This window comes from Theropithecus gelada, chromosome 4, assembly GCF_003255815.1.
Source record: "Theropithecus gelada isolate Dixy chromosome 4, Tgel_1.0, whole genome shotgun sequence".
Taxonomy (NCBI): Eukaryota; Metazoa; Chordata; class Mammalia; order Primates; family Cercopithecidae; genus Theropithecus; species Theropithecus gelada.
Window position 1 is genome coordinate 4,977,196 of NC_037671.1, and position 24,800 is coordinate 5,001,995.

The 24,800-nt window shown below is 44.6% G+C and overlaps 1 protein-coding gene across 2 annotated transcripts in view; it reads right to left on the reverse strand.

Moving 5' to 3' along the window:
• GMDS (GDP-mannose 4,6-dehydratase) overlaps positions 1-24,153 on the reverse strand; it is a 630,071-nt gene extending 605,918 nt beyond the window's left edge. For both annotated transcript variants that reach the window (XM_025382900.1, XM_025382899.1), the window contains exon 1: positions 23,786-24,153. In XM_025382900.1, coding sequence (XP_025238685.1) covers positions 23,786-24,148 — 363 coding nt within the window. In that variant the 5' untranslated portion in view covers positions 24,149-24,153. The remainder of the gene's footprint in view (positions 1-23,785) is intronic.
• Between the last annotated feature and the right edge of the window lie 647 nt (positions 24,154-24,800).

Genomic DNA, 24,800 nt, shown 5'->3' on the forward strand with positions numbered 1-24,800 from the left:
CATTAGACCAGCACTCACTGTAAGAAGGAAGATCTGGGATTGACTTTTGGAGCTTCTCAGAGGTTTACTCCGACTGACCTTACTGCAGAGCTGCCTTCCCTAGGCGTCTAAGATGCTCTCCTGGGGATTACAGACCACGCCCTGGTGCAGTGAAATGGGATTCCTCCAATTCAAAATGGCTCTGAAACTCCTGCTTTCTCCCTCAACTGCTTCCATTCTCCCTGCTGATCTCAGACCCTTTGCCAAACGTTTCCATTCATTCAGTGCCTCATTACACAGTTATTGGGTACTCATCAGGTGCTGAAGCACTGGTGAATGTAAACAATAGAAGCCTGGTCCTGGAGGCATACTGATTCGGTTAGGGAAGACAGGCAATTTAAGAATACTCACAGCCAGGGGGAATACTGTAATGGAAGTAATTACCAGCCAATTAGGAACAAAAAAGGAAACGCTGTACTAACAAATGCTGTGCTGCTTGAGGTCAGGGCCGGCTGAGAGGGGAGCACAGGATGAGCGGCGGGTCTCCAGGTGGTCAGTAGGCACCACAGTAGGTGTGGGGGAAATCTGGACAGATACAAACACGAGCAAAATTGAGAAAGACAGTGAGGCGGTTAATTCTGTGTGTTAACTAGGATATGCCAACCAGACTTGGTCAAACACCTGCCTAGATGTTGCTCTGACGGTTATTTTTTAGATGTGATTAACATTTAAATCAGTACACTGAGCAAAGCAGGTAACTCCCTATAACGTGAGTGGTCTTCATCCACTCAAAGACATTACCCAGAAGGAACAACTAATTCTGCCTCCAGGCAGCCTAGATGTTGGACTGGAGCTGAAACATCAACTCTTTCCCGTGTCTCTAGCTTGCCAGCCCACCTTGCAAATCTCAGACTTGCCAGCCCCCACAATCACATGAACCAATTCCTTCAAAATCAATCAATCAATCAATATCTCTCTCTCCATATATATATACTCCATTGGTTCTGTTACTCCTGAGAACCATGACTAATGTGGATATGGTGAATTAAAGAAACTATCAGTTTTATAAAACACATACACACAAGCTGGGGTGCATGTGGTGCAAAGGCAGGAAAGTGCTAGTCACAAAGGGACTGAGACACTGGGGAAGTTACACTCCCCCCAGGGCAAGAGACAGCCACCAACAGTTTGAACTGAGGCGAGATCATCTGACAGGATCAGATGGCCACTCCAGCTAAAACTCACCGGCAGCAAACGAATGGAAGAGAGAGAGACTGGAAGCAGAAGACCAGGTAGGAGGTTACTACAACAGCCCAGGCAGGACAAGCTAACTGATGTGGGCAGGGAAAGAACCAGAGATGACACCGCTACCAAAGTTATGTCAGTAGGATAAAATCAACAGGACCTGATGGTGGAGGAGTGAGGGGGAAGGAGGAAGATAGGATGACTCCAAGATTTCTGACTTTGGCTCCCAAATGGATTGTGGTCCTGCTTTGAACTAGGATGGGGAAAAACACAGAGATGATAGAAGGGAGGGACATGTGGAGTAGGAGATGTCTATGAAATACCTACATGGAAATGTTGAGGCATTTGGAATTCAGGGTCTGGAACACAGGAAACAAATCTGGACTGGAGCCAATGCTTTGGGAATCACAAGGGCAGAGTGGCTGCAGCTATGGACATAGCAAGTGAACAAAGTAGAAGAGAGCCAGGAATGGTATGTTAAGACACACTAACCTGCAAGGGTGGGCAGAACAAAGCACTGACAGAGAGGTACAAGGAAAACCAGCAGAGGAGGGAAAATCAAAAGGAAAAGTAACAGTGATAACACATGCCAACAAAGCAAGTAAGACAAGGACTGAAGTTACAGAGTTTAGCCATGAAAGATAATTTAGATGATCTTACATAACAACGGTTTAGGGTATGATGGGAAAAGTAACCAAATATAATGAGTTGATAGCCGGGCGTGGTGGCAGGCGCCTGTAGTCCCAGCTACTCGGGAGGCTGAGGCAGGAGAATGGCGTGAACCCGGGAGCTGGAGCTTGCAGTGAGCTGAGATCGCGTCACTGCACTCCAGCCTGGGCCACAGAGCCAGACTCGGTCTCAAAAAAAAAAAAAAAAAAAAAAAACCAAATATAATGAGTTGAACAGTCCCTAAGAGATAAGAAAATGGACACAGTGACTGAAGCCACTGGGTTGTGAAACAAAGGCTAGGGGAATAATGAGAAGGATACTGACAGCCTGTTGTGGAACCCAAGAAATTGTCCACACTTATTAACACAGGTGTTGGGTTACTGCACTTCATCTTTAATTCAGCCCTGTTGCAGGGATCCCTAATGCAGAACACTGACCACAGGGCCACAGTGACTTCTAGACATTAGACTCAGACAACTTGGCATTTTCAGTTGGGTGATGATGTTGGAAACTGTTTACAATTTGCAACCTAATTGCTTCCCAAATAAAAGATCTCAATGATGCTTCTCATAGGAGGAATACATTTATTCCAAAGAGTGCACTGAGTAGTTTTTTACTATTTTACATATAATTTTATAGTTACAGGAGCAAAGATCAGTGATCAGAAATATTTTGTGTACAAGTTTGGTATTATGTCTCAGACAGAGAAAAAAAATCGTAAGTATAGCATTTGTTAATGAACACCAAGTACCTTCATAAAACATGTTTATTTGAACTTGCAAATAAGAGTTAGTTGTTTACTCTTATCAAAACTATAGCATGTCTTCAGGAAAGGAATTCTAGGCCAAAGCAGACTAATGTTCAGGACAGCCAAGAGTAAAATATTAATGAATATTTATCAATATTATGTGCCAGACACTGTGTCCTTTAACCTCTACCTATGGCTAGTATCATCATCCTCACTTTACAAAAGAGAAAACTGAGGCACAGAGAGGTGGAATAATTACTTGAAAGTCACAGAACTGAGAACTGGCAGAGAGGAGATTTGAATGCACGTCCATCCGCACAATTTCAGACACTACCTGAGATTAACGGTAAGCCTTGGCCACGCATGGTGGCTCACGCCTGTAATCTCATCACTTTGGGAAGCTGAGGTGGGTGGATCGCTTGGGCCCAGGAGTTCAAGAGCAGCCTGAGCAACATGGCGAAACCTCGTTTCTATAAAAAATGCAAAAAAAATTCGCTGGGCATGGTAGTGCACAACTGTGGTCCCAGCTACTCGGAAGGCTGAGGTGGAAGGACTGCCTGAGCTGGGGAAGTCAAGGCTGCTGTGAGCCAAGACTGCACCATCACACTCCATCCTGAGTAACCAAGAAAGACCCTGTCTCAATAAATAAGCAAACAAATAAATAAGCCTTTAGCCTATGATCTTATTAAAGACAGAGGTGCCCCCTAACTTGTACTTTAACGTGCTGTCTTGATCCCTGCAGCAAAGCTGAACTAAAGATGAAGTGCAAAACCAAACAGCCCCTAACTTACACTTTCTCCTGCTCCTATGCCACAGCTCTCTTCCACAAGTTCATTCTGACAGGTCCTCGGCTGTTCTATGCAAATGACGAGTCATTTGCCAACTCTTACATTTTCCGGCTTGCATCCGGATCAGTGTATTTGCTGATGATCAATATTACAGCACAAAGGAAGTAAAAAGCACTTATGACTATCCAGTAAGCTAGGGTTCAGAAAAGAATGATTGTAAAATCCTAACATGCAGTAGAATAAGGAAATGTTTCAAGGGGTTTGTCAGAAAAGTGCCAGCTTCCATCTGGACCACGATCTACAAACACCATTAATGCTCCTATCAGAACTCTTTAAATAAGATTCCACTGTTTGTTCTCTGAAATCTCCTGGGACACAATGACTACCTAGCAGGTAATCAGACCTTGGCCACAGGAGAGCCAAGGACTGCCATTCCAGCTCTCCCGCCATTCTCACTTCCTGGCAGGCGAACTCTGCTCCCATTCCAACCCCTGAAAGCCTAATCTAAGACGAGAAAAAAAAAAAAAAAAAAAGAGGGGAATAGAAAAGAAAAAACTGTGAAAAGAAAGAAATGAAGGAGAGGGAGAAAACAAAGAGGAGGGAGAAAGGAAACAAATAATTATGCTAGGGGTAGGTTCCGATAGACCAACACTGAGCCAGGCCATCCCAGTTTTCACTCTCTTCTGGACACTCACCCACAACATACTTTATTTTTGTCAGAATTGCCCTTGGGTGAGGCATCCTGATTCCTGGGTAAAAATAACACAAAACCCGTGAAGTTAGAGCCTTTTCTATAGTAAAGACCCAGAATGCAGTTCACTAATTTTGAAAAAATTTGTCGGAGCTGTAGGAGACCTGTGAGATCACGATTGCTGTTTGCATCTAAGAGTTAGATTCTGCCTGTGGTAACTGTCCATGAGGGTAACATTCCAACTAAATTTTCGCATTACTGTGTGCTACAATTTTTTAATCCAGTTAATAAAATGTTTTCACAGAGTATATCATTAACAAAAGTTAATCGATAAATAAACCAGAGCAATAGTCCCAACAAAAAAGATATCATAACCCTCCTATCAGAATATGCAGAAATGGAATATGAATATCTGGAAATGCAAACTTCAGTAAACATCACAGGAATTTTTTTAAGTGTTTGCATATAACATGTCAAAAACTAATGAACTCTGATTGTACCAGCACTTACTCTCTTAAATTATATCACTCAAAATAATATGAAACTACTAAAAACACCTAACATGTGAACTAAAATATACACGCAAATGTCTATGACAATCATAATAGGAGGTGCTAAGCTGGTTAACTAACAATATCTCTTGAGGCTGGGATTTTTCCTCACCCTAGAACCCCAGATGCATTCATTCCTGTAGTTCCTTGTACTCCAAAAGAATCATCCAGGAATTATTCCAGATCCAGTTTAAGTTCCATACCCAATTCTAGGCGAGTAACATTTGCTGAAAAGCAGTGAAGTCAATCAGTAACAAGTTAGTCAAAACAACGAAGAAAAGATAATGCAGGCAGTAATTACTTCTGAGTAATGTGATGACAGGTGTTAGTTTTTTTTCTCCCTGAAACGTTATATCCTCCCATACTTCCGATTTTTCAGTACTGAACATTATTTTTACTATTCTGAATAACTGTTAAGGAAAAAAGTTTATGAAATATATATTTCCATATATATGTCATATATATATATAAACTGTTTCAAGTCACTACCACAGTCACCATAAATCAGTGGTTCTCAACCCCAATCTCACTTTTCAAACACCTCAGAATGTTTTTAAAAACAATCAGATCCAAGTCCTGCCCTAAGCCCACTGAACTGCATAGAAGAGCCAAGAGTTATTCAACGTGCCCAAGTAATTCTATTGCACCATCACCATCAGAACTATGCTTTATGGATGCTTCAACTACAAATGGCAACTTTCTTATCTTTGGAGAGGACTGAATCAAAGGTCAGAATATCCACAAAAAAGCAAAGTATTCTTTTGGAACAAGCTCCAAATCTAGAGAAAGAGCTGATTCTAGTGAGAATTTCAGTAATTCCTAGAGAGTGACTGTGGAAAGGCAAGCACAGCAGGAGACACCTGAGACTGCACTGGACGCAGGGAGAGGTGCCAGCTGTGGCTGAAACTATAGGACGGAGCGGAAAGGCCAGAGCTGGTTTCCCTGGGATTCCAGAACAGAGGCTGTGACACACAGGGGTCCGAATGGCAGCTGAATCTCAGTGGCCATCAGAGCAAGGCAACGACAGGGCCAGCTGCCCAAGGTCGATAAAAGTGCAGCTGCCCAGCACTCCCCTTGCTGTCCACACACAGGCTCTCCTACCTGCTTCCATCTTCAGTTCTGCAGCATTTCCAGGGAACATGGGTAGTTAACACACAACCATGCTCAATGAGAGCCAACCTGTGGCTGTGCGGCCCTTTCTCGGCACGTGGCCCAGGCCTGTGCAGGGTCTACACAGTGAAGTACGAGGGAAGAGGAAGGCAAGCAGCTTCTTACACCTCCCTCTCAGTGCTGAACCTGAACAAAATGTACCCCTCTTAACACCTTTAAGAACTTTTCCTTGAGAAACAAAAATGGCAGACACCTGTCTGAGCGTGCTTGGTTCCTCTTCGATATAAAGTGCAAGCCTGTGTCAACTTCTGTGTCACTCAGGATTAAATGTTTATGACATCCCACCACTGATCTAAAAGGATCCATTCACAGAGGAAAATGAAGACTGAAAAGCCAACACCAACACCACCCTTCTGTGCTTCTCACCACCCTTCTGTGCTTCTCACCACCCTTCTGTGCTTCTCAGCACTTCTGGGCCTTCACATCCTCCTTTTCCTCCCCCACCTTTATAAGTGCTCCCCTTTCCTTCAGTGTACACTCCAAACCCTCTCATCCCACCTTAAGTGATCTGCCTTGAGCTGGGCCCATTTTTTAAAACAGGTAAAACTGCTTTTAAGAGAAAGAAACATTTCTGCCGTGCAGAGTACAATGACGAAAGCAGCCCTTCCCCACCCACAGGGCAGTCACGCCACCTCCACCTAAGCTTGGTGAGCTCTGGAACTGGTGGTACGAACTGATCCGAAGGGTGTGCTTTAACAAATCTTTCCACAGAAAACTTGGAAATCAGCTATTTAAACTTGGAGCCCTTTTCTCTGTAGGAAGGGCATTCACTTGAACACAAATTTAGTTCTTGAACCATAATGTGCAGTGTTAAGAGTCACCCTGAATAACGCATTAGCTGCATGGAATGGCTTTCTCAGTTCAACTGTGTAGTGTTGTAAAGTTCCCTTTTTTCCCCTGGAATTAGCCCCAGTATCCCGTGTTGACAGTTTCAACAAGTGGAGTCCAGGTATGACATCTGAGAAGCGAGTAAAATAAGGCTCCAATCGACAATGGGGCAATACAAGTGGCCAGGCAGCCAGGCTCTGGGCAGCAACCACAACAGAGGCTGGCTCCTGGAGGCAAAACTACGACTGATGTGATAAAGTGGGGAAAGGGAAGGGGAAGAAGACAGGAAAAGCAAGAGTCCCTGAAGCAAACTTTTAGTGATGGGGTTCTCCTGTGCTCTACTTTTCCCCAGTGCTTCAGCGCAGACGGGGTGTCCAGAGGTAGGACACTGCCTGCATCCAGTCTGGTACACAAGAAAAACCAAAGTGATCCTCCAGGATAACAATGTTCCCATTTCCAGAACATCATTATGCAAGGCACCTTCTTTCATCCTAGTACAGATAAGCGTGGTTCACAAAGACTCAGAAGTTTGCCCATGGGCTGTGCATGGCGATTCATGCCTGTAATCCCAGCACTTTGGGAGGCCAAGATAGGAGAATCACTTCAGACCAGGAGTTCAAGACCAGTCTGGGCAACATAGAGAGATCCTGTCTCTAAAAAAAAAAAAATACAAAAATGAGTCAGGTGTGGTGGCGCACACCTGTGATCCCAGCTACTCAGAAGGCTGGGGTGGGAAGATTAGTTGAGCCCAGCATGTCCAGGCTGCGTTAAGCAAAGATCATGCCACTGCACTCCAGCCTGGGCGAGAGCAAGACAAAAAAAAAGTAAATTTCCCTGTGACACCCAGTGAGTATTGAGGTCAGGAATCAAACTCATGTTCGTCTTTCTCTCCTCTCCCTTTACAGATTTATCTTAATTCCAAGGCCAGAATTCAGGTACCAGAAATGGGCACTTTGCCCAGATCATCCCTGACAAAAATATTTGCCTATTAACATAATCTTATTACAACTAAAGAGAAAACAAAAACTGTTGAGCTATAAGATAAATTAATCTTTCAAAGCATTATTTGGTTGCTCTACCTGAAGAATACTAAATTGTAACCCAGCCATCCAGCATGAGCCTCTACTTGTAAACCTCGAAGGCTTATTCCTGCCTAGAGCCCCAGGGAAGCAGCTTCTGCCTCCACATTCCAAGCTGCTAGGGAAACAACAATGCTGCCTCTTTCACTACCGGCATTTCGAGACTCCTCTGAAGATCCCTCTCCAGAGTCCACAGCTGGCTTCCTCCTCAGAGTCCCGCCACAGGATTAATTCCTGGAATCTTTCCCAAATCCAGATGTTAAGCATTATCTACATTAGTCCATGTCCTACTAAAAGTTTCCATTATACATGCTATAAATTTTGACTCAGGAAAACTAAAAATCTAGACGCTTTTATTATCTACGTATATTTACATCTATTTTCTGAAATGTACATTTAAGGAGAAGAAAAACCACAGTCCATAAAGGTTAAGTGATCTCCATTCTTCAAAGACCTAAGCAGTAATCTCAGGTTTCCTGGACCCATCCCTAAGTCCTCCACTAACAGCGATGTCCCATATAGAGAATCTGCTAAGATTTCTAGTTGGGCTCCCAATTATTTCCCTGGTCTATATAAAATACTTCCTTGTTTTTAGCAACTAAAATCAAATTTCCCATAGTAACAATCTGGCAATAGTATAAACTTTTGGTAACGCTTAAATAGGTTAAAAACTGTATGTTCAAACATCAGTAAATATTAAAAGACAACTCAATGGAAAGAAAATACTATATAAATTTAAATAATTTGAACTTGCTAAATTAGTCAAAATAGCAAAATTGATAAGGGATAAAATAAAAAACCACTGTTGTCCACAAAAAAGCTGAAAGGAAAAAAAGAGGGACTTCAATACTTGGTCAACTCTTTCTATTTCTCCTTTTCAAGGTTTATACTGAAATGTAGAAACGCAAAACTTTACAAAAATCTATGTATTATTACTTCCCCTCAAAAACAACCCCCAAAACCTTCCCATCCACCTTGAGAAATTCACTTAATGCATTTAGCATTCTCTTCCCCCTGTACCTCCCCCTAATACCCAGGGTTGACCAACTCACAAAGCCAGCGGGATACCTAAGTCAACATTATAAGGACAGGGGGATAAGAAAGAGTGCCTGGGCCGGGCGCGGTGGCTCAAGCCTGTAATCCCAGCACTTTGGGAGGCCGAGATGGGTGGATCACGAGGTCAGGAGATCGAGACCATCCTGGCTAACACGGTGAAACCCCGTCTCTACTAAGAAATACAAAAAACTAGCCGGGCGAGGTGGCGGGCGCCTGTAGTCCCAGCTACTCGGGAGGCTGAGGCCGGAGAATGGCGTGAACCCGGGAGGCGGAGCTTGCAGTGAGCTGAGATCCGGCCACTGCACTCCAGCCTGGGCTACAGAGCAAGACTCCGTCTCAAAAAAAAAAAAAAAAAAAAAAAAAAAAAAAAAAAAAAAAAAAAAAAAGAAAGAGTGCCTGGTCAAAACAAGAAGATCTGTCACCACCCAGAAGCTCCCCAAAACCTGATTTCAGTTTCAAGTTCCCAAGTTAAACCTGAAACAACACAATAATGATTTGAATATTCCTTCCAAGCACACTCAGAGACTAGGGAGAGCTGCAGAAACAGAGCTGTAAGGATTCCGTAGGGAACTTGACGCCTAGGTTCTGCTAGTATATTCTTTGGTGAGGTATGAAAAGTGCCTAAGGGCCAGGAACAGTGGCTCACACCTGTTATCTCAGCAGTTTAGTTGGCCCGAGGTGGGCAGATGGCTTGAGCTCACAAGTTTGAGACCAGCCTGGGCAACATGGCAAAACCCCATCTCTACAAAAAGAAAAATAGAAAAAGTAGCCAGATATGGTAGAGCCCACCCAAAGTCCCGGGAACTCACGGGGCTGAGGTGCGAGGATGGCTTGAGCCCAGGAGGCGGAGGTTGCAGTGAGCTGAGATGGCTCCACTGCTTTTCAGCCTGGGCAAAAGAGCCAGACCTTGTCTCAAAAAAAAAAAAAAAAAAAGCCTAAGGAATTTGCCCAGCATGCCAAAGGAAGCGGTTAAAAATGAAATCTGAAACAACCAACAAACGAATGCTTACCAAGCACCTTTTATGGTGCTCAACATCAAATGGGTACCAGGAAGGATGAAGTACTATAAAGTAACTCCAAATTCTTCCAGACAGCCCTGGTTTCCAACATTCAGTTGCACTCTAGATCATTTATATATGAGATAATGTGTGTCCTACCTTGGAGTCAAGAAAAAAAAAATGGTCACCACAGTTTGAAGACATGATCCCTATCCCCAAGAAGTTCATATTTCGGTTCTGAGCAAATGAAATCAGATAAATGAAATTGTTTTTCATTTCAGAATCTGAACAAATGAAATTGGACAAATGAAATTTGTTTAATAGTATTCAATAGGTGGTTCCCAAATGTACTCTATGGACTAATGCCAATCCATGACACATTTTTAACCCGTTCTTCAGCAAAATGAAAAAAACAGAAATGAGAAAAAGTAGTTCACATAGCCAAAAGTATGTAATTTGGTGAGTGTTCTTTACTCTGGGAGCATGTTCTTCTTACATTTTAGTGTGTAAAATTTTTTTTTTTAATTACTGTGACAGCAGATAGCAATTTGTTATTCCTAAGATTTTTACTTTCAAAATAACCTAGCCACCATACAACAATCTCAAGTTTTTACCAGTCTATGTAAAATCCAAAACTCCATGAGCTACTGACATTCAGGATTTTTACTCATTCATCCTCCTAGACCCCAAAACGGGGTACAACAGGAAACACCTTATCAATTCCTGATGCCACTTTTGAAACGTCAAACCGTAACAATCTTTGTTTCTCAGCACTTACCGCCCATGAAATTTACTTACACTCTAATCAAAATCACCACCTCACTGGTGTGATCAACCACTCACATCCACTTCCATGTTTCTTAGAGGACTTCAAAACTGGTTTCTCATCTCTCTGTCCACCATCATACATATCATCACTTTCTATCATTGTTCAGGTGGGAAGCCACAGAAACCAATCTGCAGCTAATTGAATCAGAAATCTACGAAAGCTACAGTGCAGACTGAAGAAGATGACTGAGAGGCTTCATAACGAGGAACAGCACCCAAAATCACACTGCGGGACAGCTCCCGGAGAACAGAACTGCAGTAACAGAGACGGCACTGCTGCAGCTGCAGCACCAGCGCCAGTGCAGGACTGGATGCTCATGCCCATCTCAGGCCTCCAGATGCCCGAGACCTTCTCCCCTTCAGCTTCTTCCATAACCACACTACTCCTTTCCTCCATCGGCTTCTCCTCTGACTGCATAGAAGCCCATTTACCCTCCATCACGAAAAAAAAACCTTTCCCAGATCTAAGCAAAAGGGAAAAACATGCAAGACAGAATGTAAATTTGTGCTGCCAGGGGCTGGGAAAGGAGGGGATGGGGAGTGACTGATCATGGGAATGGGCTTTCCTTTTTAAAAGGAGTGATGAAAAAGTATTCGGGAACGATAGCAGTAAAGACGGCACAACCTTGTAAATGTACCAAATGTAAAGACGGCACAACCTTGTAAATGTACTAAATGTCAGTAATGATAAATTGTATGTTATGTGTTACCACCAAAACAACAAAAACGTCTCTGGCCTCCCTCAGATTCCACGACATTACTCAGTACTTTTGTTCTCTCTCCTCTCCCCTCCCTCCCTAGCTTCCTTCTCTTCCAAACCTGAAATGCAAACATTTTCCTCCTTCTCACTCTCATCTTTCTGTCTCCATATTCTCTCATTTGGAGATATCACCTATGACCAGTAGCAATTCCACTATCCACCCTAAGGAAGAGAGCTCTACAGCAAATCTTCGAAAACTCCTTCAGTGAAGAGCCAGATAGTAAACATTTCAGGCTTTCAAAGCCGCACAGTCTCTGTTGCAGCTATTTAACTCTATGTGGAAGCAGCCAGAAACAATAAGTAAACAGATGTTCTGTGCTCTAACAAATCTTTATTTACAAAAACAGGGCCAGCCGTGGTAGCTCACGCCTGTAATCCCAACACTTTGAGAGGCAAAGGTGGGCAGATCAGGCAGATCACTTGAGGTCAGGAGTTCTAGACCAGCCTGGCCAACATGGAGAAACCCCAATTCTACTAAAAATACAAAAATTAGCCAGGCGTGGTGGCAGGTGCCTATAGTCCCAGCTACCCAGGAGGCTGAGGGATGAGAATCTCGTGAACCCGGGGCAGGGCAGAAGTTACAGTGGGCAGAGATCGCACCACTGCACTCCAACCTGGGCAACAGAGGGAGACTCCGTCTTGAAAAACAAAAACAAAAACAGGAGGCAGGTGGACTTGATCCAGGGGAAAGTTTGTCGATCCTGCTCTAAAGTATGATACACTGCACATCTACATTCCCATTACTTCTTATATGCAGTAGATTTCCTCCAGGATTTCTGAGGAGGTATGAACTCCAGATGTCATTCAACAAATATCTATTGAGAGCCCACCATATTCCAGACACTGCACGAGGGATACAGCAGTAAAATACAGTCTTGTCCTCACGGATTTACACAAACTGAATGTCAATGGGACCAACCATAAAAATAAACACAACAAACAAAACAAAAATCCTTACTTCTCCTGACTTCCCCAATCCAACAATCCAATCAGTAGCTAAGTCCTTTTATTCTCCTCTCACAGCTTTCTTATTCCTTCCTATCCATCATATATGAGGCTTCACCAAGAACAAGCATTCCTTGTGTACAAAAAGCAGACTCTCTTAAATAAAATATGCAGATTTCTAGATATTTCAGTGATAACATCAAAACTCATGAAAATCAAAACAAGATCCTACTGGGAGGCTGAGGCGGGCGGATCACCTGAGACCAGGAGTTCGAGACCAGCCTGGCCAACATGGTGAAACCCCGTCTCTACTAAAACTACAAATAATTACCTGGGCATAGTAGCGGGCGCCTGTAATCCCAGCTACTTGGGAGGCTAAAGCAGGAGAATCACTTGAACCCGGTAGGCAGAGGCTGCAGTGAGCTGAGATCACACCACTGCACTCCAGCCTGGGCAAGAGCAAAACTCCATGTCAAAAAAAAAAAGATCCTAGCAAACTTACAAGAAGATTTGAAACGACATACATTTCCTGATCTCGAGGGCAGGCCCTATTAGCATATGGTAGACACTAGAGAAACATACTCAAAAATGATAGAAGTAATCTCTAAATGAAGGTATGAGAGTTTACATCAGGTACAATTATAAAGCAAAAAAAGAGAAAGCACTGAAATTAATGCAAGAAGTTTACAGTCACTCAGTGAGTAAATTAAAAACGAGTGATGACCTGTAATCCCAGCACTTTGGGAGGCCAAGGCAGACAGATCACCTGAGGTCTGGAGTTCCAGACCGGCCTGACCAACATGGAGAAACCCCGTCTCTACCAAAAATACAAAATTAGCCTGGCGTGGTGGCGCATGCCTGTAATCCCAGCTACTCTGGAGGCTGAGGCAGGAGAAAAGCTTGAACCCAGGAGGCGGAGGTTGCTGTGAGCCGAGATCGCGCCATTGCACTCCAGTCTGGGCAACAAGAGCGAAACTCCGTCTCAAAAAAAAAAAAAGGTGCTGATATGTGTACTATACAAAGGGACCAGATAAGGAAGGGAAGGTTTCAGCCAATGGAGTTAGAATCATCCCCTTAGGGGTGATGAGGAAGCAGGCATATTCTTCTTCAGGGCTGGAAAAATGTCCTTCTGAGCTAGAGTTCTTCAGGCCAACTGAGACTAATCTATCAGATTAAACTTACTAAAAGTTTCAACAAAGCCAAACCTACTGTACTTCCCATGCCTATACATACAGGGAAATATAAAATGCCTCCCCCAGGGACAATGCCCATTCATTCATTCCATACTAAGCACCCAAATCCAGGTCTTATCATTCTGTTCTTCAAGCAAAAAGAAAACAAATGCAAAGCTGGAGCTCCCCATAGACTGCATGGAGAAATAAGAGGAAAACTGGGGCCAGGCACAGTGGCTCAAACCTGTAATACTAGCACTTGGAGAGGCTGAGATGGTAGAATTGCTTGAGCCTAGGAGTTTGAAACCAGCCTGAGCAGCACTGCAAGACCCCACCTTAACAACAACAATAAAAAAACACACACACACACAAAAATTAGCCAGGCGTAGTGGTGCCCATCTGTTATCCCAGCTTCTCGGGAGGCTGAGGCCAAAAGATCACTTGAGCGCACGAGGTTGAGGCTCCAGTGATCTGTGTTTGCACCCCTGCACTCCAGCCTGGGCAAGACCCTGTCTCAAAGAAAAAAAAGAGGAAAACTGGTCTGTGTTGTCAATCTGGTAAGTTTCAGGAACAACACAAACAAACAGTGTTGGGAGCCAGTTCTCCATGGGTCTTTCCAGTTTCTGCATGTCTTATGAGCAGGTTGCACTGACAGCTTTTATCGGCTACTATCTTTCCTGTACAGGACATCTGTAGATAGTATTTTAAGATAGCAATAGTGTTTCTCTCTGGAGCAGAAGGAAGATTTGTTTGCTATGGAGAATAATAAAAATAATGTCTCCCTCAAAGCAAAAGCTGGGTAGGTTTATTAGTTCCCTTACAAAAAATTGGGGTTTCCCAATCTCAGATTTCCTCAACCGTGGTGCATACCCACTGCATGGACAACATCCATCTAGACCCACCCAGCCACCGTGTTGCCCACATGGTCTTTGGGGGGCAAGAAAATACTATAAAAACAGAGCTGTCACAAACATGAAGTTCATACTGCCTGCTGACCCAGGAGTGCTGTGTCTTCTGCCATCATCCGTGGAATTTTAGGAAGCTAACTTGTTAGCCTGCAAGTAAGGTAAAATCTCAGGCCTCCCACAACTCTTGACAAACCCACTGTCTTTCTCCTTGACTGGGTTTACTCCAACAGGCGTATATGCCACACTTGCATTCTGACCTGCAGGTCTCTTGCAATAAAGCTTCCATTTTGAAGGATTCCACTCTAAACCACAATAAACATGTTTATCAACACTGATCACCAAAAAATACTACTAGTGTCTGCACATACCTGCAAAATTCCAATTCATCATTTTTACAGATGTAAAAATATAGTTTGAATAAAGCAACATTAAAAACCCAACTTCTTTTGTGAAAAGTTATAGAAATACAGCACCCTTCTAAGAAACATAGAAAAATCATGTTTTGATTTTAAAAGATTTCTACAAGTGCCAATTAGAGGCTTTTTCACTCAGCATTAAGGAACATATTTCTGTTAAACATGATCAAGCAATTCATTTCACATTATAATCAAACCCAGTGCTCAAGCATAATATATATATAATACAACCAAGCTTTGGTGGTTCATTTTCCCAAGTGTAATTAGTCGGTATAAAGAAATACTTTCTATAAATCCCTAGTAAATACCTTTATTTTATCACTCTTAAGTTTAAAAGAACTTAGCATGAAGATCTGAGAAAGGATTCCCCTAAAATTACATGTGGTAAATTGTTTAAAAGGCACAGTATGAAGAGTCTGAAACAAATGAGGTAAATACTCTTCAGCCAAGAACATCACTGCATATAAAATCATCTAACCTCAAGTCTATGACACTCAGTTTTACATAAGTAAATGCCAAAATAATATCCTGGAAAGCTGAGTCATTTCAATGAGTAAATTTATATAAACAATTGGGTTACTACTTATGGTAAGTCACAAGATTTTGGCAGGAAAATTGCTTATTGGCTTGCCAAAGACTGGGTTTGGCACACTGGTGCCCCACTGCCAAGATCATTACTGATAATCAGCCTTCTATCCTATAGGATTACCTTTCAGACATGTTTTACTCATTCATTTCCTATGTATTAAGCTTATATAGGAATGGTTAGTGCAACTGAGCACCTTACTTCTGGAAGTGCAGGATTCCCAAAATTCCTCAAGAAAGGAAGAAAAGCATGAGAAATTGTAAATTGGAAGTATCTCTTTTTTTTTGGTTTTTTTTTGAGACAAAGTCTAGCTCTGTCACCCAGGCTGGAGTACAGTGGTACAATCTCGGCTCACTGCAAGCTCTGCCTCCCAGGTTCAAGAGATTCTCCCACCTCAGCATCCCGAGTACCTGAGATTTCAGGCACCCACCACCATGCCCGGCTAATTTTTGTATTTTTAGTAGAGATGGGGTTTCTCCACATTGGCCAAGGTGGTCTTGAACTCCCGGCCTCAGGTGATCCGCCCACCTCGGCCTCCCAAAGTGTTGGGATTACAAGCATGAGCCACCGCGCCCCACCTGGAAGTATCTTTAACAAGATTTTGGCATTAGGAAATGCAAACAATCAACAAATAAATAAAGGAGAAAGAAAGGAGAAAACTGAAGTACACTAAGAATAGCCTGGTAAACTGAAGAGAAAGGATTAGTTTTCTTGCCTTGTAAACAAGAGCTACAGAAAGTTCTGGGAGACAGGGAAGAAGACTGGCTAAAGGTACAGCATAGCAGCATGGCCACCTTTAGGACTTGCCCACTCCACAGCAGCCACCTCTGACCACATTGCCCAAGTCATTTTTAAGACAAAGAAGCCAAATGCAGTGGCTCACACCTGTATTATCAGCACTTGGGAGGCCAAGGCCAGATGATCGCTTGGGGCCAGGAGTGCAAGACTAGCCTGGTCAGCTGGTGAGATCCTGTCTCTACAAAAAAAAAAAAAAAAAAGTAAACAATTAGCCAGGCTTGGTGGCACAAGCCTCTAGTCCCAGCTACCAGGGAGGCTGAGGTGGGAGGATCACCTGAGCCCAGGAGTTCAGGGCTGCAGTGAGCTATGATTGCACCACTGCACTTCGAACTCCAGAGGAACAAAATAATTCACTTTCTTGCCCGAGAAAACTGATTTTCCTGCCCAGTGACTGCATTTCTGGCCATAGTATTACCATCCAACCTGTTGCCAAAATATGTTTGCATCCTTGATCTCATTATCCTTGTATTACAGGAGCTGGTGCTTCTGCTTCCATCCTTTTACTATTCTCATTCATCCTACATACCCCTAACTGCATTCCCAAGCACTTCCCCATCCTTCCTTCATTCCTTCCATTGTGAGAACTTATACATACTAAACAAGAATTATCACTTCATAAACAATATATGCCAGGAACAGTGGTAGGCCTTATTATAATATAATCATCATTTTTAATCCACACATAAATTTGTGATGTGAACATAATTAACTCCATTTTTCCACCCAAGAAAAACCCAAGAATTTAAAACTCCTTCCTCTATCCTAATTTCCCTGCTTTGATCATTACACATTACATGCATGTACCAAAATATCACACATAACCCGCAAATATGTACAATTATTATGTACCAGTTAAAAAAAAAAATCGTTCCTCACCAAAAAGTCACTTCATTCATTTGATATGTCCTACAAAGATGGACAGCTCTAATTTTTCACTCTATCTTACAAATTCTGACAACATACAACTCATATGAATTTCTTCTTAGTTTACAAACTTAATTTCAAATTCAGTAAAATTAGTAGTTCACTGGTTTCATTTTTAAAAAAATTATCCTGGCCGGGCATGGTGGTTCACGCCTATAATCCCAGCATTTTGGGAGGCCGAGGTGGGCGGATGACTTGAGGCCAAGAGTTCAAGACCAGCCTGGTCAACATGGTGAAAACCCAACTCTACTAAAAATACAAAAATTAGCTGGGCATGGTAGCGCACGCCTGTAATCCCAGCTACCCGGGACGCTGAGGCACAAGAATCACTTGAACCCGGTACATGGAGATTGCAGTGAGTGAGATCATACCACCATTGCACTCCAGCCTAGGCAACAGAGTAAGACTCTGTCTCAAAAAAAAAAAAAAAATCCAGTTGGTTTTATGTCTAAAACTGTAATTAAATTACTGCACTGCTTAAATATAAAGATAGTTGTATAATTTCTCTATAGTACACATAATCAATCATAAGTCAGCATGTAATCCGAACAAGACACTACTGTAGACTAGCAGCAAACCTTAGATCCCTGAGAATAACCAGGTAACCCTTTCACTTGACAAGTTAAGAAAAACCTCTAAAAATGTAAGGCTATACAATTAATTGGTATCAAAACCCAACCTCTGATTCCCAGTCCAGAGCTCTTTCAATTAATCACATGTAACAGTCTTTGATTAAGCAGGGCAGTACTCAAGACAACTCTCTCACCTCCAATAATGCCAGACTTTTTTTTTTTTTTTTTTTTTTTTGAGATAGTCTCGCTCTGTCGCCCAGGCTGGAGAGCAGTGGCAGGATCTCAGCTCACTGCAAGCTCTGCCTCCCAGGTTCATGCCATTCTCCTGCCTCAGCCTCCCAAGTAGATGGGACTACAGGCACCCGCCCCCACGCCTGGCTAATTTTTTGTACTTTTAGTAGAGACGGGGTTTCACCATGTTAGCCAGGATGCTCTCGATCTCCTGACCTCGTGATCGGGAGATTTGGGAGGCCCGCCTCGGCCTCCCAAAGTGCTGGGACCACAGGCGTGAGCCACCACGCCCAGCCCAATAATGCCAAACCTTTTATCCCAGGACTGCAAATCCCAGCAAGGAAGATTTAGAGTGGAAGTCACTGCCTACAATCCTCTTATATGAGAAGATAAGACCAGCTCCCAGATCTGCTTTGCACAGTCTTGAAAGACTCACTAAACATTAAATCTGTTGGCCTCCCAGTACCTTATAGCCTTGTGGTTGATTCTAAATACTACAGAACTTTCTGCTTGTAGATAATAGATTCCCCATGCAAAACAAGGCTAAATAGTAATACCTCCCACTTTTTCCTGAAAGTCAAGAAATGTTTCATTATTCTGTTAACACTGTGGAGCGAAGGTCTATTCCAGTAACGAGGCAAAGGCCACTACTATGTGCAGATTTACTTCCTATTTGATAAGAATTACTCTTCCAACCTGGCAGAAAAGATAAGTGACTCACCCAAAGCCACTGCAGTTCAGAAAGGGCTAAGCAGTAATTCAAACACCTGTTATCCCAGCTACTCGGGAGGCTAAGGCACGAGAATCACTTGAACCTGGAAGGTAGAGGATGCAGTAGAGATTGCACCACTGTGTTCCAACCTGGACAACAGAGTAAGACTCTGTCTCCAAAAAAAAACAAAAAACAAAAAAAGGCCAGGCACAGTGGCTCATATAATCCCAGCACTTTGGGAGGCCGAGGAGGGCGGATCACGAGATCAGGAGATCGAGAGCATCCTGGCTAACATAGTGAAACCCCGTCTCTACTAAAAAATACCAAAAATTAGCCAGGCGAGGTGGCGGGCGCCTGTAGTCCCAGCTACTCAGGAGGCTGAGGCAGGAGAATGGCGTGAACCCTGGAGGAGGAGCTTGCAGTGAGCCGAGATCGCGCCACTGCACTCCAGCCTGGGACACAGAGCGAGACTCCCTCTCAAAAAAAAAAAAGGAAACCACCTCATAGAAGCTCTCTGTTGCTTCCACAAATATACTTGGAACAAAATTTAATGCACTTCGAACAGTACCTGTCACAAACTAAATGCTCAATATACGTTAATTATTTTAATCTACCGTAATTATTAACTATCGCCGTCATCATACCACTAGACTATCGATGTCGTTGAGGAAGGTGGTAATTCAGTCTGCTGCATGTGCTGGTCAAAGTGCATTACTTGTAATTACTTGTAGAACTGGTAGAGAAGAGGGAAACAGATCAGAAAAATTTCTCAAATCTACAACCTGGACATGTGGTAGTGACATTTTTCAGGAAAGAAATCCAGTGGTGCTGGAGAGCAATCACTTGTTAAAGAGGTTAGCATGGATAAAAGGGAGCCAGGTGCTAATAGTCAGAACAATGGGAAAAGACCCTGAAGGCATCTCAGACATCTTTGAGGCTGCCTCTCCCATCAGAGGCCCAGAGACCTAGGAGGACAGCATGGTTTGGGGAGACAGGCCCAGGGCACAGCTGGCCTGGAACACCTCAAGGAGTCCTGGAACGTCCTGCATGCTGCTCCAACACCCAGCCGCTGCAGTCACAGAATGTCTACCTAATGACTGTACAACCATTGTATCTTGGAAAAAAATAATTCATTTTCGGTTTTACAGGCTCATAGCTCGAAGGAACTTGCTTTGATTCTCAGACTTTGAACCTCGAAGTTGATGCTGGAACAAGTTAAGAATTTTAGGGACTACTGGAATTGTATTTTGCATGTGAGAAGGATGATTGTCTTTTGCATGTGAGAAGGATGAGAGCTGGGTGGTCAGGGGTGGAATGCCATGGTTTGGATGTCTGACCCCTCCAAATCTCACGCTGAAATTTAATCCCCAGTGTTGGAGGTGGGGACTAATAGGAGGTGTTTTTTTCATGGAAGCAGATCCCTCATGAAGGCTTGGTGCCATCCTCACAGTAATGAGTGACTCCTCACTCTACTAGTTCCCACTAAAGCTGGTTGCTAAAAAGAGCCTGGCACGCCACAGCCCACCCCACCTCTTGCTTCCTCTCTCACCATGTAATCTCTGCATACACCAGCTCCATGAGTGGAAGCCTAAATCTTTCAGCAGAAGCAGATGCTGGTGCCATGCTTCTTGTACAGCCTTCAGAACCATGAGCCAAATAAACCTCTTTTCTTTATAAATTACCCAGCCTCAGGTATTCCTTTATAGCAACACAAATGGATGAAGACAACTTTCATATCTTTATATCTGTAGCAGCATCTGTAACAAGCCTTGGACACAGCAGACATGCAGTGAAGATGTGTTCTGCTAACGGAAAAAGTAAGTCAACATTTTTGAAACCCCACTAGACGAAGGCATGTGGGAGGCAACAGGCTGCAAATGAGATTTCTATCTTAAAGTAGTTTATAATCTCAAGACCAAAGATATGTAAATTACTTATACAATCAACAGGGACTGCACACATGTAAATACAAAGGAAGTTCCTGGAATGGTTGCATTTGTCAGGATTAGGCTGAGAACACTGAGGCTCAAGTTAAAAGGAGTAAGAATTGTGAGGCCATTCAGCCACAAATAATTACTCCAAAGAGGTACAAAGCAACAGTATTCAAAGAATAGCAAGAACATCTCCAAGAGTGCAGTAAAGAACAGCATCATTAGCCAATGGGGGTGAGCTTTTAAGAGTGGCTGGCAGAGGGCCTGGAGACAGCAATGCAAAGCCAGAGCCTGAGCTTCTTTAAAGCCTATTCAGTAAGGTTCCCACTTTGGGAAGGAGTGTGTCAAGAATAGATGGGAGGGGAAGGCTAGAATAAGAAGCCTGACAATACATACTAGAGATACACGGCAGACAGGACACCCTGGCTGTCCGCACTATTCTCAAGCGGGAATTTGGGACAACCCATTTAAGAGCCCATCTTGGCACAAATGCCATGATAGCCCTGAGTGCCAGAGCAGCGGCACTTGAATCTGAAACCTCTTCTTAGAGTAAGACTATTTATTTCTCTCTGTCTCATAAGGCTTACCACAGTCTATACAGCAAAATGACTTAGAGCAATTGCTGAGATCTGGGTTCAGATCTCAGTTCTGACACTCATTAGATGTACGGCCTCAGGGAACATACTTAACCTTACTTAGCCAGGAATAAAATGGGGACAATTATTATACCCGCCCCTTAGGTAGGGATATACAAAATGCTGAGCAGAGTGAATAGCCCAGTAAGTTCTCAGCCAGTATTATTAAGAAAATGTAGAATAAGGTATGGATTTTCAGACCCCTTGCATTAACACCACAGTGCTCCAGAGATCCTTGATACTCAAGTTGGGAGTCACTGTCCTGGAATACAAATAAAAAACATAGAAGAGCAGTTCATTCCCTCTGCAAGTGTTTATGTGGTAGCTACAGAATTCAGCACTATGCTAGGGGTACATATGCCAGTGCAACACCAAATGAGGTGACAATGTAGAGGGCAAATGCTGTAGGGAAGAAAAAAACACTGGGGCAGAGATTCAAACCAGCCTGAAAGCCACGCAGGTGTTTTAAGTTGGAAATGAAATGAGGAACCAAAAAATTCTGGTCAGGCAGTGATCTGCTGAATGTGGTGCTTCAGGTAGACTCGCATGACAGGCTGCAGGACAAACTAGAGTGGGGGTCCACCTCCACACCTTCCTGGCCACTCAGCTCCATCCAAATGACTGCTCTTAAAAGTCAAAATTAGGTTCTATTTCTAATCTGCACTGATTCATACTGCTGGTCACGTAAATTGGTATAGGCCACACCAACACAGCACATTAACATCTTAACTAATTTCCTGACAATACTAAAATCAAATCTCTACTTTCCAGAGATTATATAAACTTGGTAAACATTTGAGCTTCAGGTCCAGTCTGACAAAACGGAAAAAAAAGAGATTCATCTGCAGAAAGGTCCCAGCATTAGAAAACAAAGAGAAGGGGGAGGACAGTATGTAGGCCCTGACCTTTCTTACTGCCTCAATTCAAGGATTTGATTTCTCAACCTCAGATCCTTGCCCTCTTCCTCAAACTCAGATCCACCTCTTACTAGTTTTCAAACTCTTGTCTATTATGATTACCTTAAGCAAAGCAAGATGCATGAATAACCAGCAGTAAATCAGGTATTCAATAGTTGAAATTGTGTAATATTCTGTGACTGTGCATCTGGCCAATTTCAACTTCTCCTTCTCTCTAATTTTTTTTTTCTTTCTTTGAGGCAGGATCTCACTCTCTTGCCCCAGACTGGAGTACAGTGGTGCCATCACTGCTCACTGCAGTCTCAAACTCCTGGACTCAAGTGATCCTCCTGCTTCGGCCTCCCAGTAGCTAGCACTACAAATGAGCACCAACATGCCTGCCTAATTTTTTTTTTTTTTTTTGTAGAGACAAGGTCTCAATATGTTGCCCAGGCTGGTCTCAAACTCCTGGCCTCACCTCAAGCAATCCTCCTGCCTCTGCCTACCGAAGTGCTGAGATTTCAGTTATGAACCGCTGCCTCCTGCCCACTTAGCCTTTTCTAACACTAGAGAACTTTCAGAGTGGTTTCAATACCAACTGGACACTTCCCAGCGATTTAACCTCAAGCCAATCAAACTCCCAGGCCTCCGTTTCCACATCGAGATAATAAAAGTACCTCCTCAAAGAGTTTGTTATGAGAACTAAATGAGTTAATATTAGTCAAGCGACTGGAACATAATAGACACAATATGTATTAGCCATTTTCATCTTTATTTGTGTTATATTGGCCACCACCCAGAGATACCCAGGAGCACACATATCACATTCTTTCTACAGCAATATGTGGGCATGATTACTTCATGACCACTGAAAAGCACAGTGGTCGGATCCTACCTATTGCAACACCTCTGAGAGACGACTCTCACACACCAGCCATGCCTAGCCTGAGACATTCCGAAGACCTCCTCCTGATGACCTTACTCGAGGAACTTATTCCTTTGGAAATGGAACCTAGCCTCACTTTTGGACCAGTGTGTCTCAGATACACGTCCAAACGTGTGAACCTGAATCCCAGAAGTTGGTGTGATTTTTAAAAGTTTTTCAAGTTCTTTTTCCTAAACATGTCCTAGTGGGTGACTCCACAGCATCACTTCCTTTCATGTTCTCTTTTCTATCTGGAAAGCCGGTGATAGGGGACGAAACCAGCAAAGCACCCTTTTTCCTGCTTCCCAAACATTAGCAGGTAAGCGCCCCGTGAGCCGAGATACATCAAGAGGACCTCACCCTCAAGTTCATTGATCACCAGTTCTTTTCCCCTCCCGGCACCAGCAGCTGCGAAGCACGAAATGGGCTTGGAGGAAGAGACGCTGCGGTCACCTGAGGGGCAGGTGCGAGCGGGCGGTCCTGCCCGGGTGTGAGGGCGACATCCCGCGCGGCACCCACGCTCACAGCCCCCAGAGGAAGACCAGAGGCACTCGACGCATCCAGCACACCCCACACACGACACACTAACGGCACCGCACCTTCCGTCCCACCTCCCGGCAGCAGACCCCTTCCGGGACGCCGAGACGGCTGTTCCTGGAGACACCGCAGCCCGCGAGGAGCGGCAGAGGGAGAGCACGCGTGCCCAGGCGGCCTCGGCCGGCGCGCCCCCGCCCCCACACTCACCTGGCCCGTGATGCCGGTGATGAGCGCCACGTTCCTGGGCTTGCCCATCTCGCCGTCCCCGGAGCCCCGGGCGCTGGAGCAGCGTGCGGGTGCGTGTGCCATGTCCCGCGGCGGGCGTGCGGTCGGCGGCAGGGCGGAGCGCGGCAGAGGGCAGGCGCGGCGCCGGCAGGAACGCGGGTGTGTGCGGCGCGAAGCGCCTCTCCAGGCTGCGGGCAGGGAGGGAGAGCGCACCGCGCGACCGGCCGCCACAGTCTGACAGGGGCGCACGGGAGCCGCGCGGGGAGGGCCGGGGGCGGGCCGAGCCGGCCGAGGCGGGCCCGACGGCCAAGCAGCGGGGCTGCGGCCTGACTGGCGCCGCGTCATTCGCGTCAACCGGCGACGCTGTGGCAGGCCCCGCCCCTCCGCTGACGGCCGCCGCGCGGGGCGGAGCCTGCCGCCGCCGCCGCCGCCGCCGCCGTCGCCGCCTGAGGGAAGAGGAAGGCGGCAGCGGCTTCGCGTCCCGCCTCTCGCCTGGCTGGCCGTGGGCGGCCTGGACGCAGTCCCCTTGTCCTCCCCGGCGGCCTCTCGAATCTCCCAGGAATCCTAATGTCACCCGAGGATGCTGGGAGGAACGCTGAGCCGACCTCTCCATTGGGCTAAAGGTCTGAATTTGCAAACCCTGGGGTCCCAGGGCCGGGATCATCGACTTTGATGAATCCTGGAAACTTGTCGCAGCGCCTTTGGGAAGCCTGGTTTATGGTACCTGAAGGGCGCTAGCGTTACAAGGCCCCGAAACGGGGGTTGCAGAGGTGGCGGTGACTAACGAGGCTGGCTCTTGCTCTTCTGGCGTTCCCTGAGGTCGGAACCAGGAACGAGGTTCCAAATAGCTGAATTCAACGTGTTCTGTTCTGGGGACTGGCAGTGCACAAGCAAGTCCCTGGCCCCACCCGTATGCAGCATAAGGAAATGTTGAAAAGACTGCCCGGGTCAATAAACCTGGACGTGGCAAATTTCAAAGAAAGTAATTCAAACACAG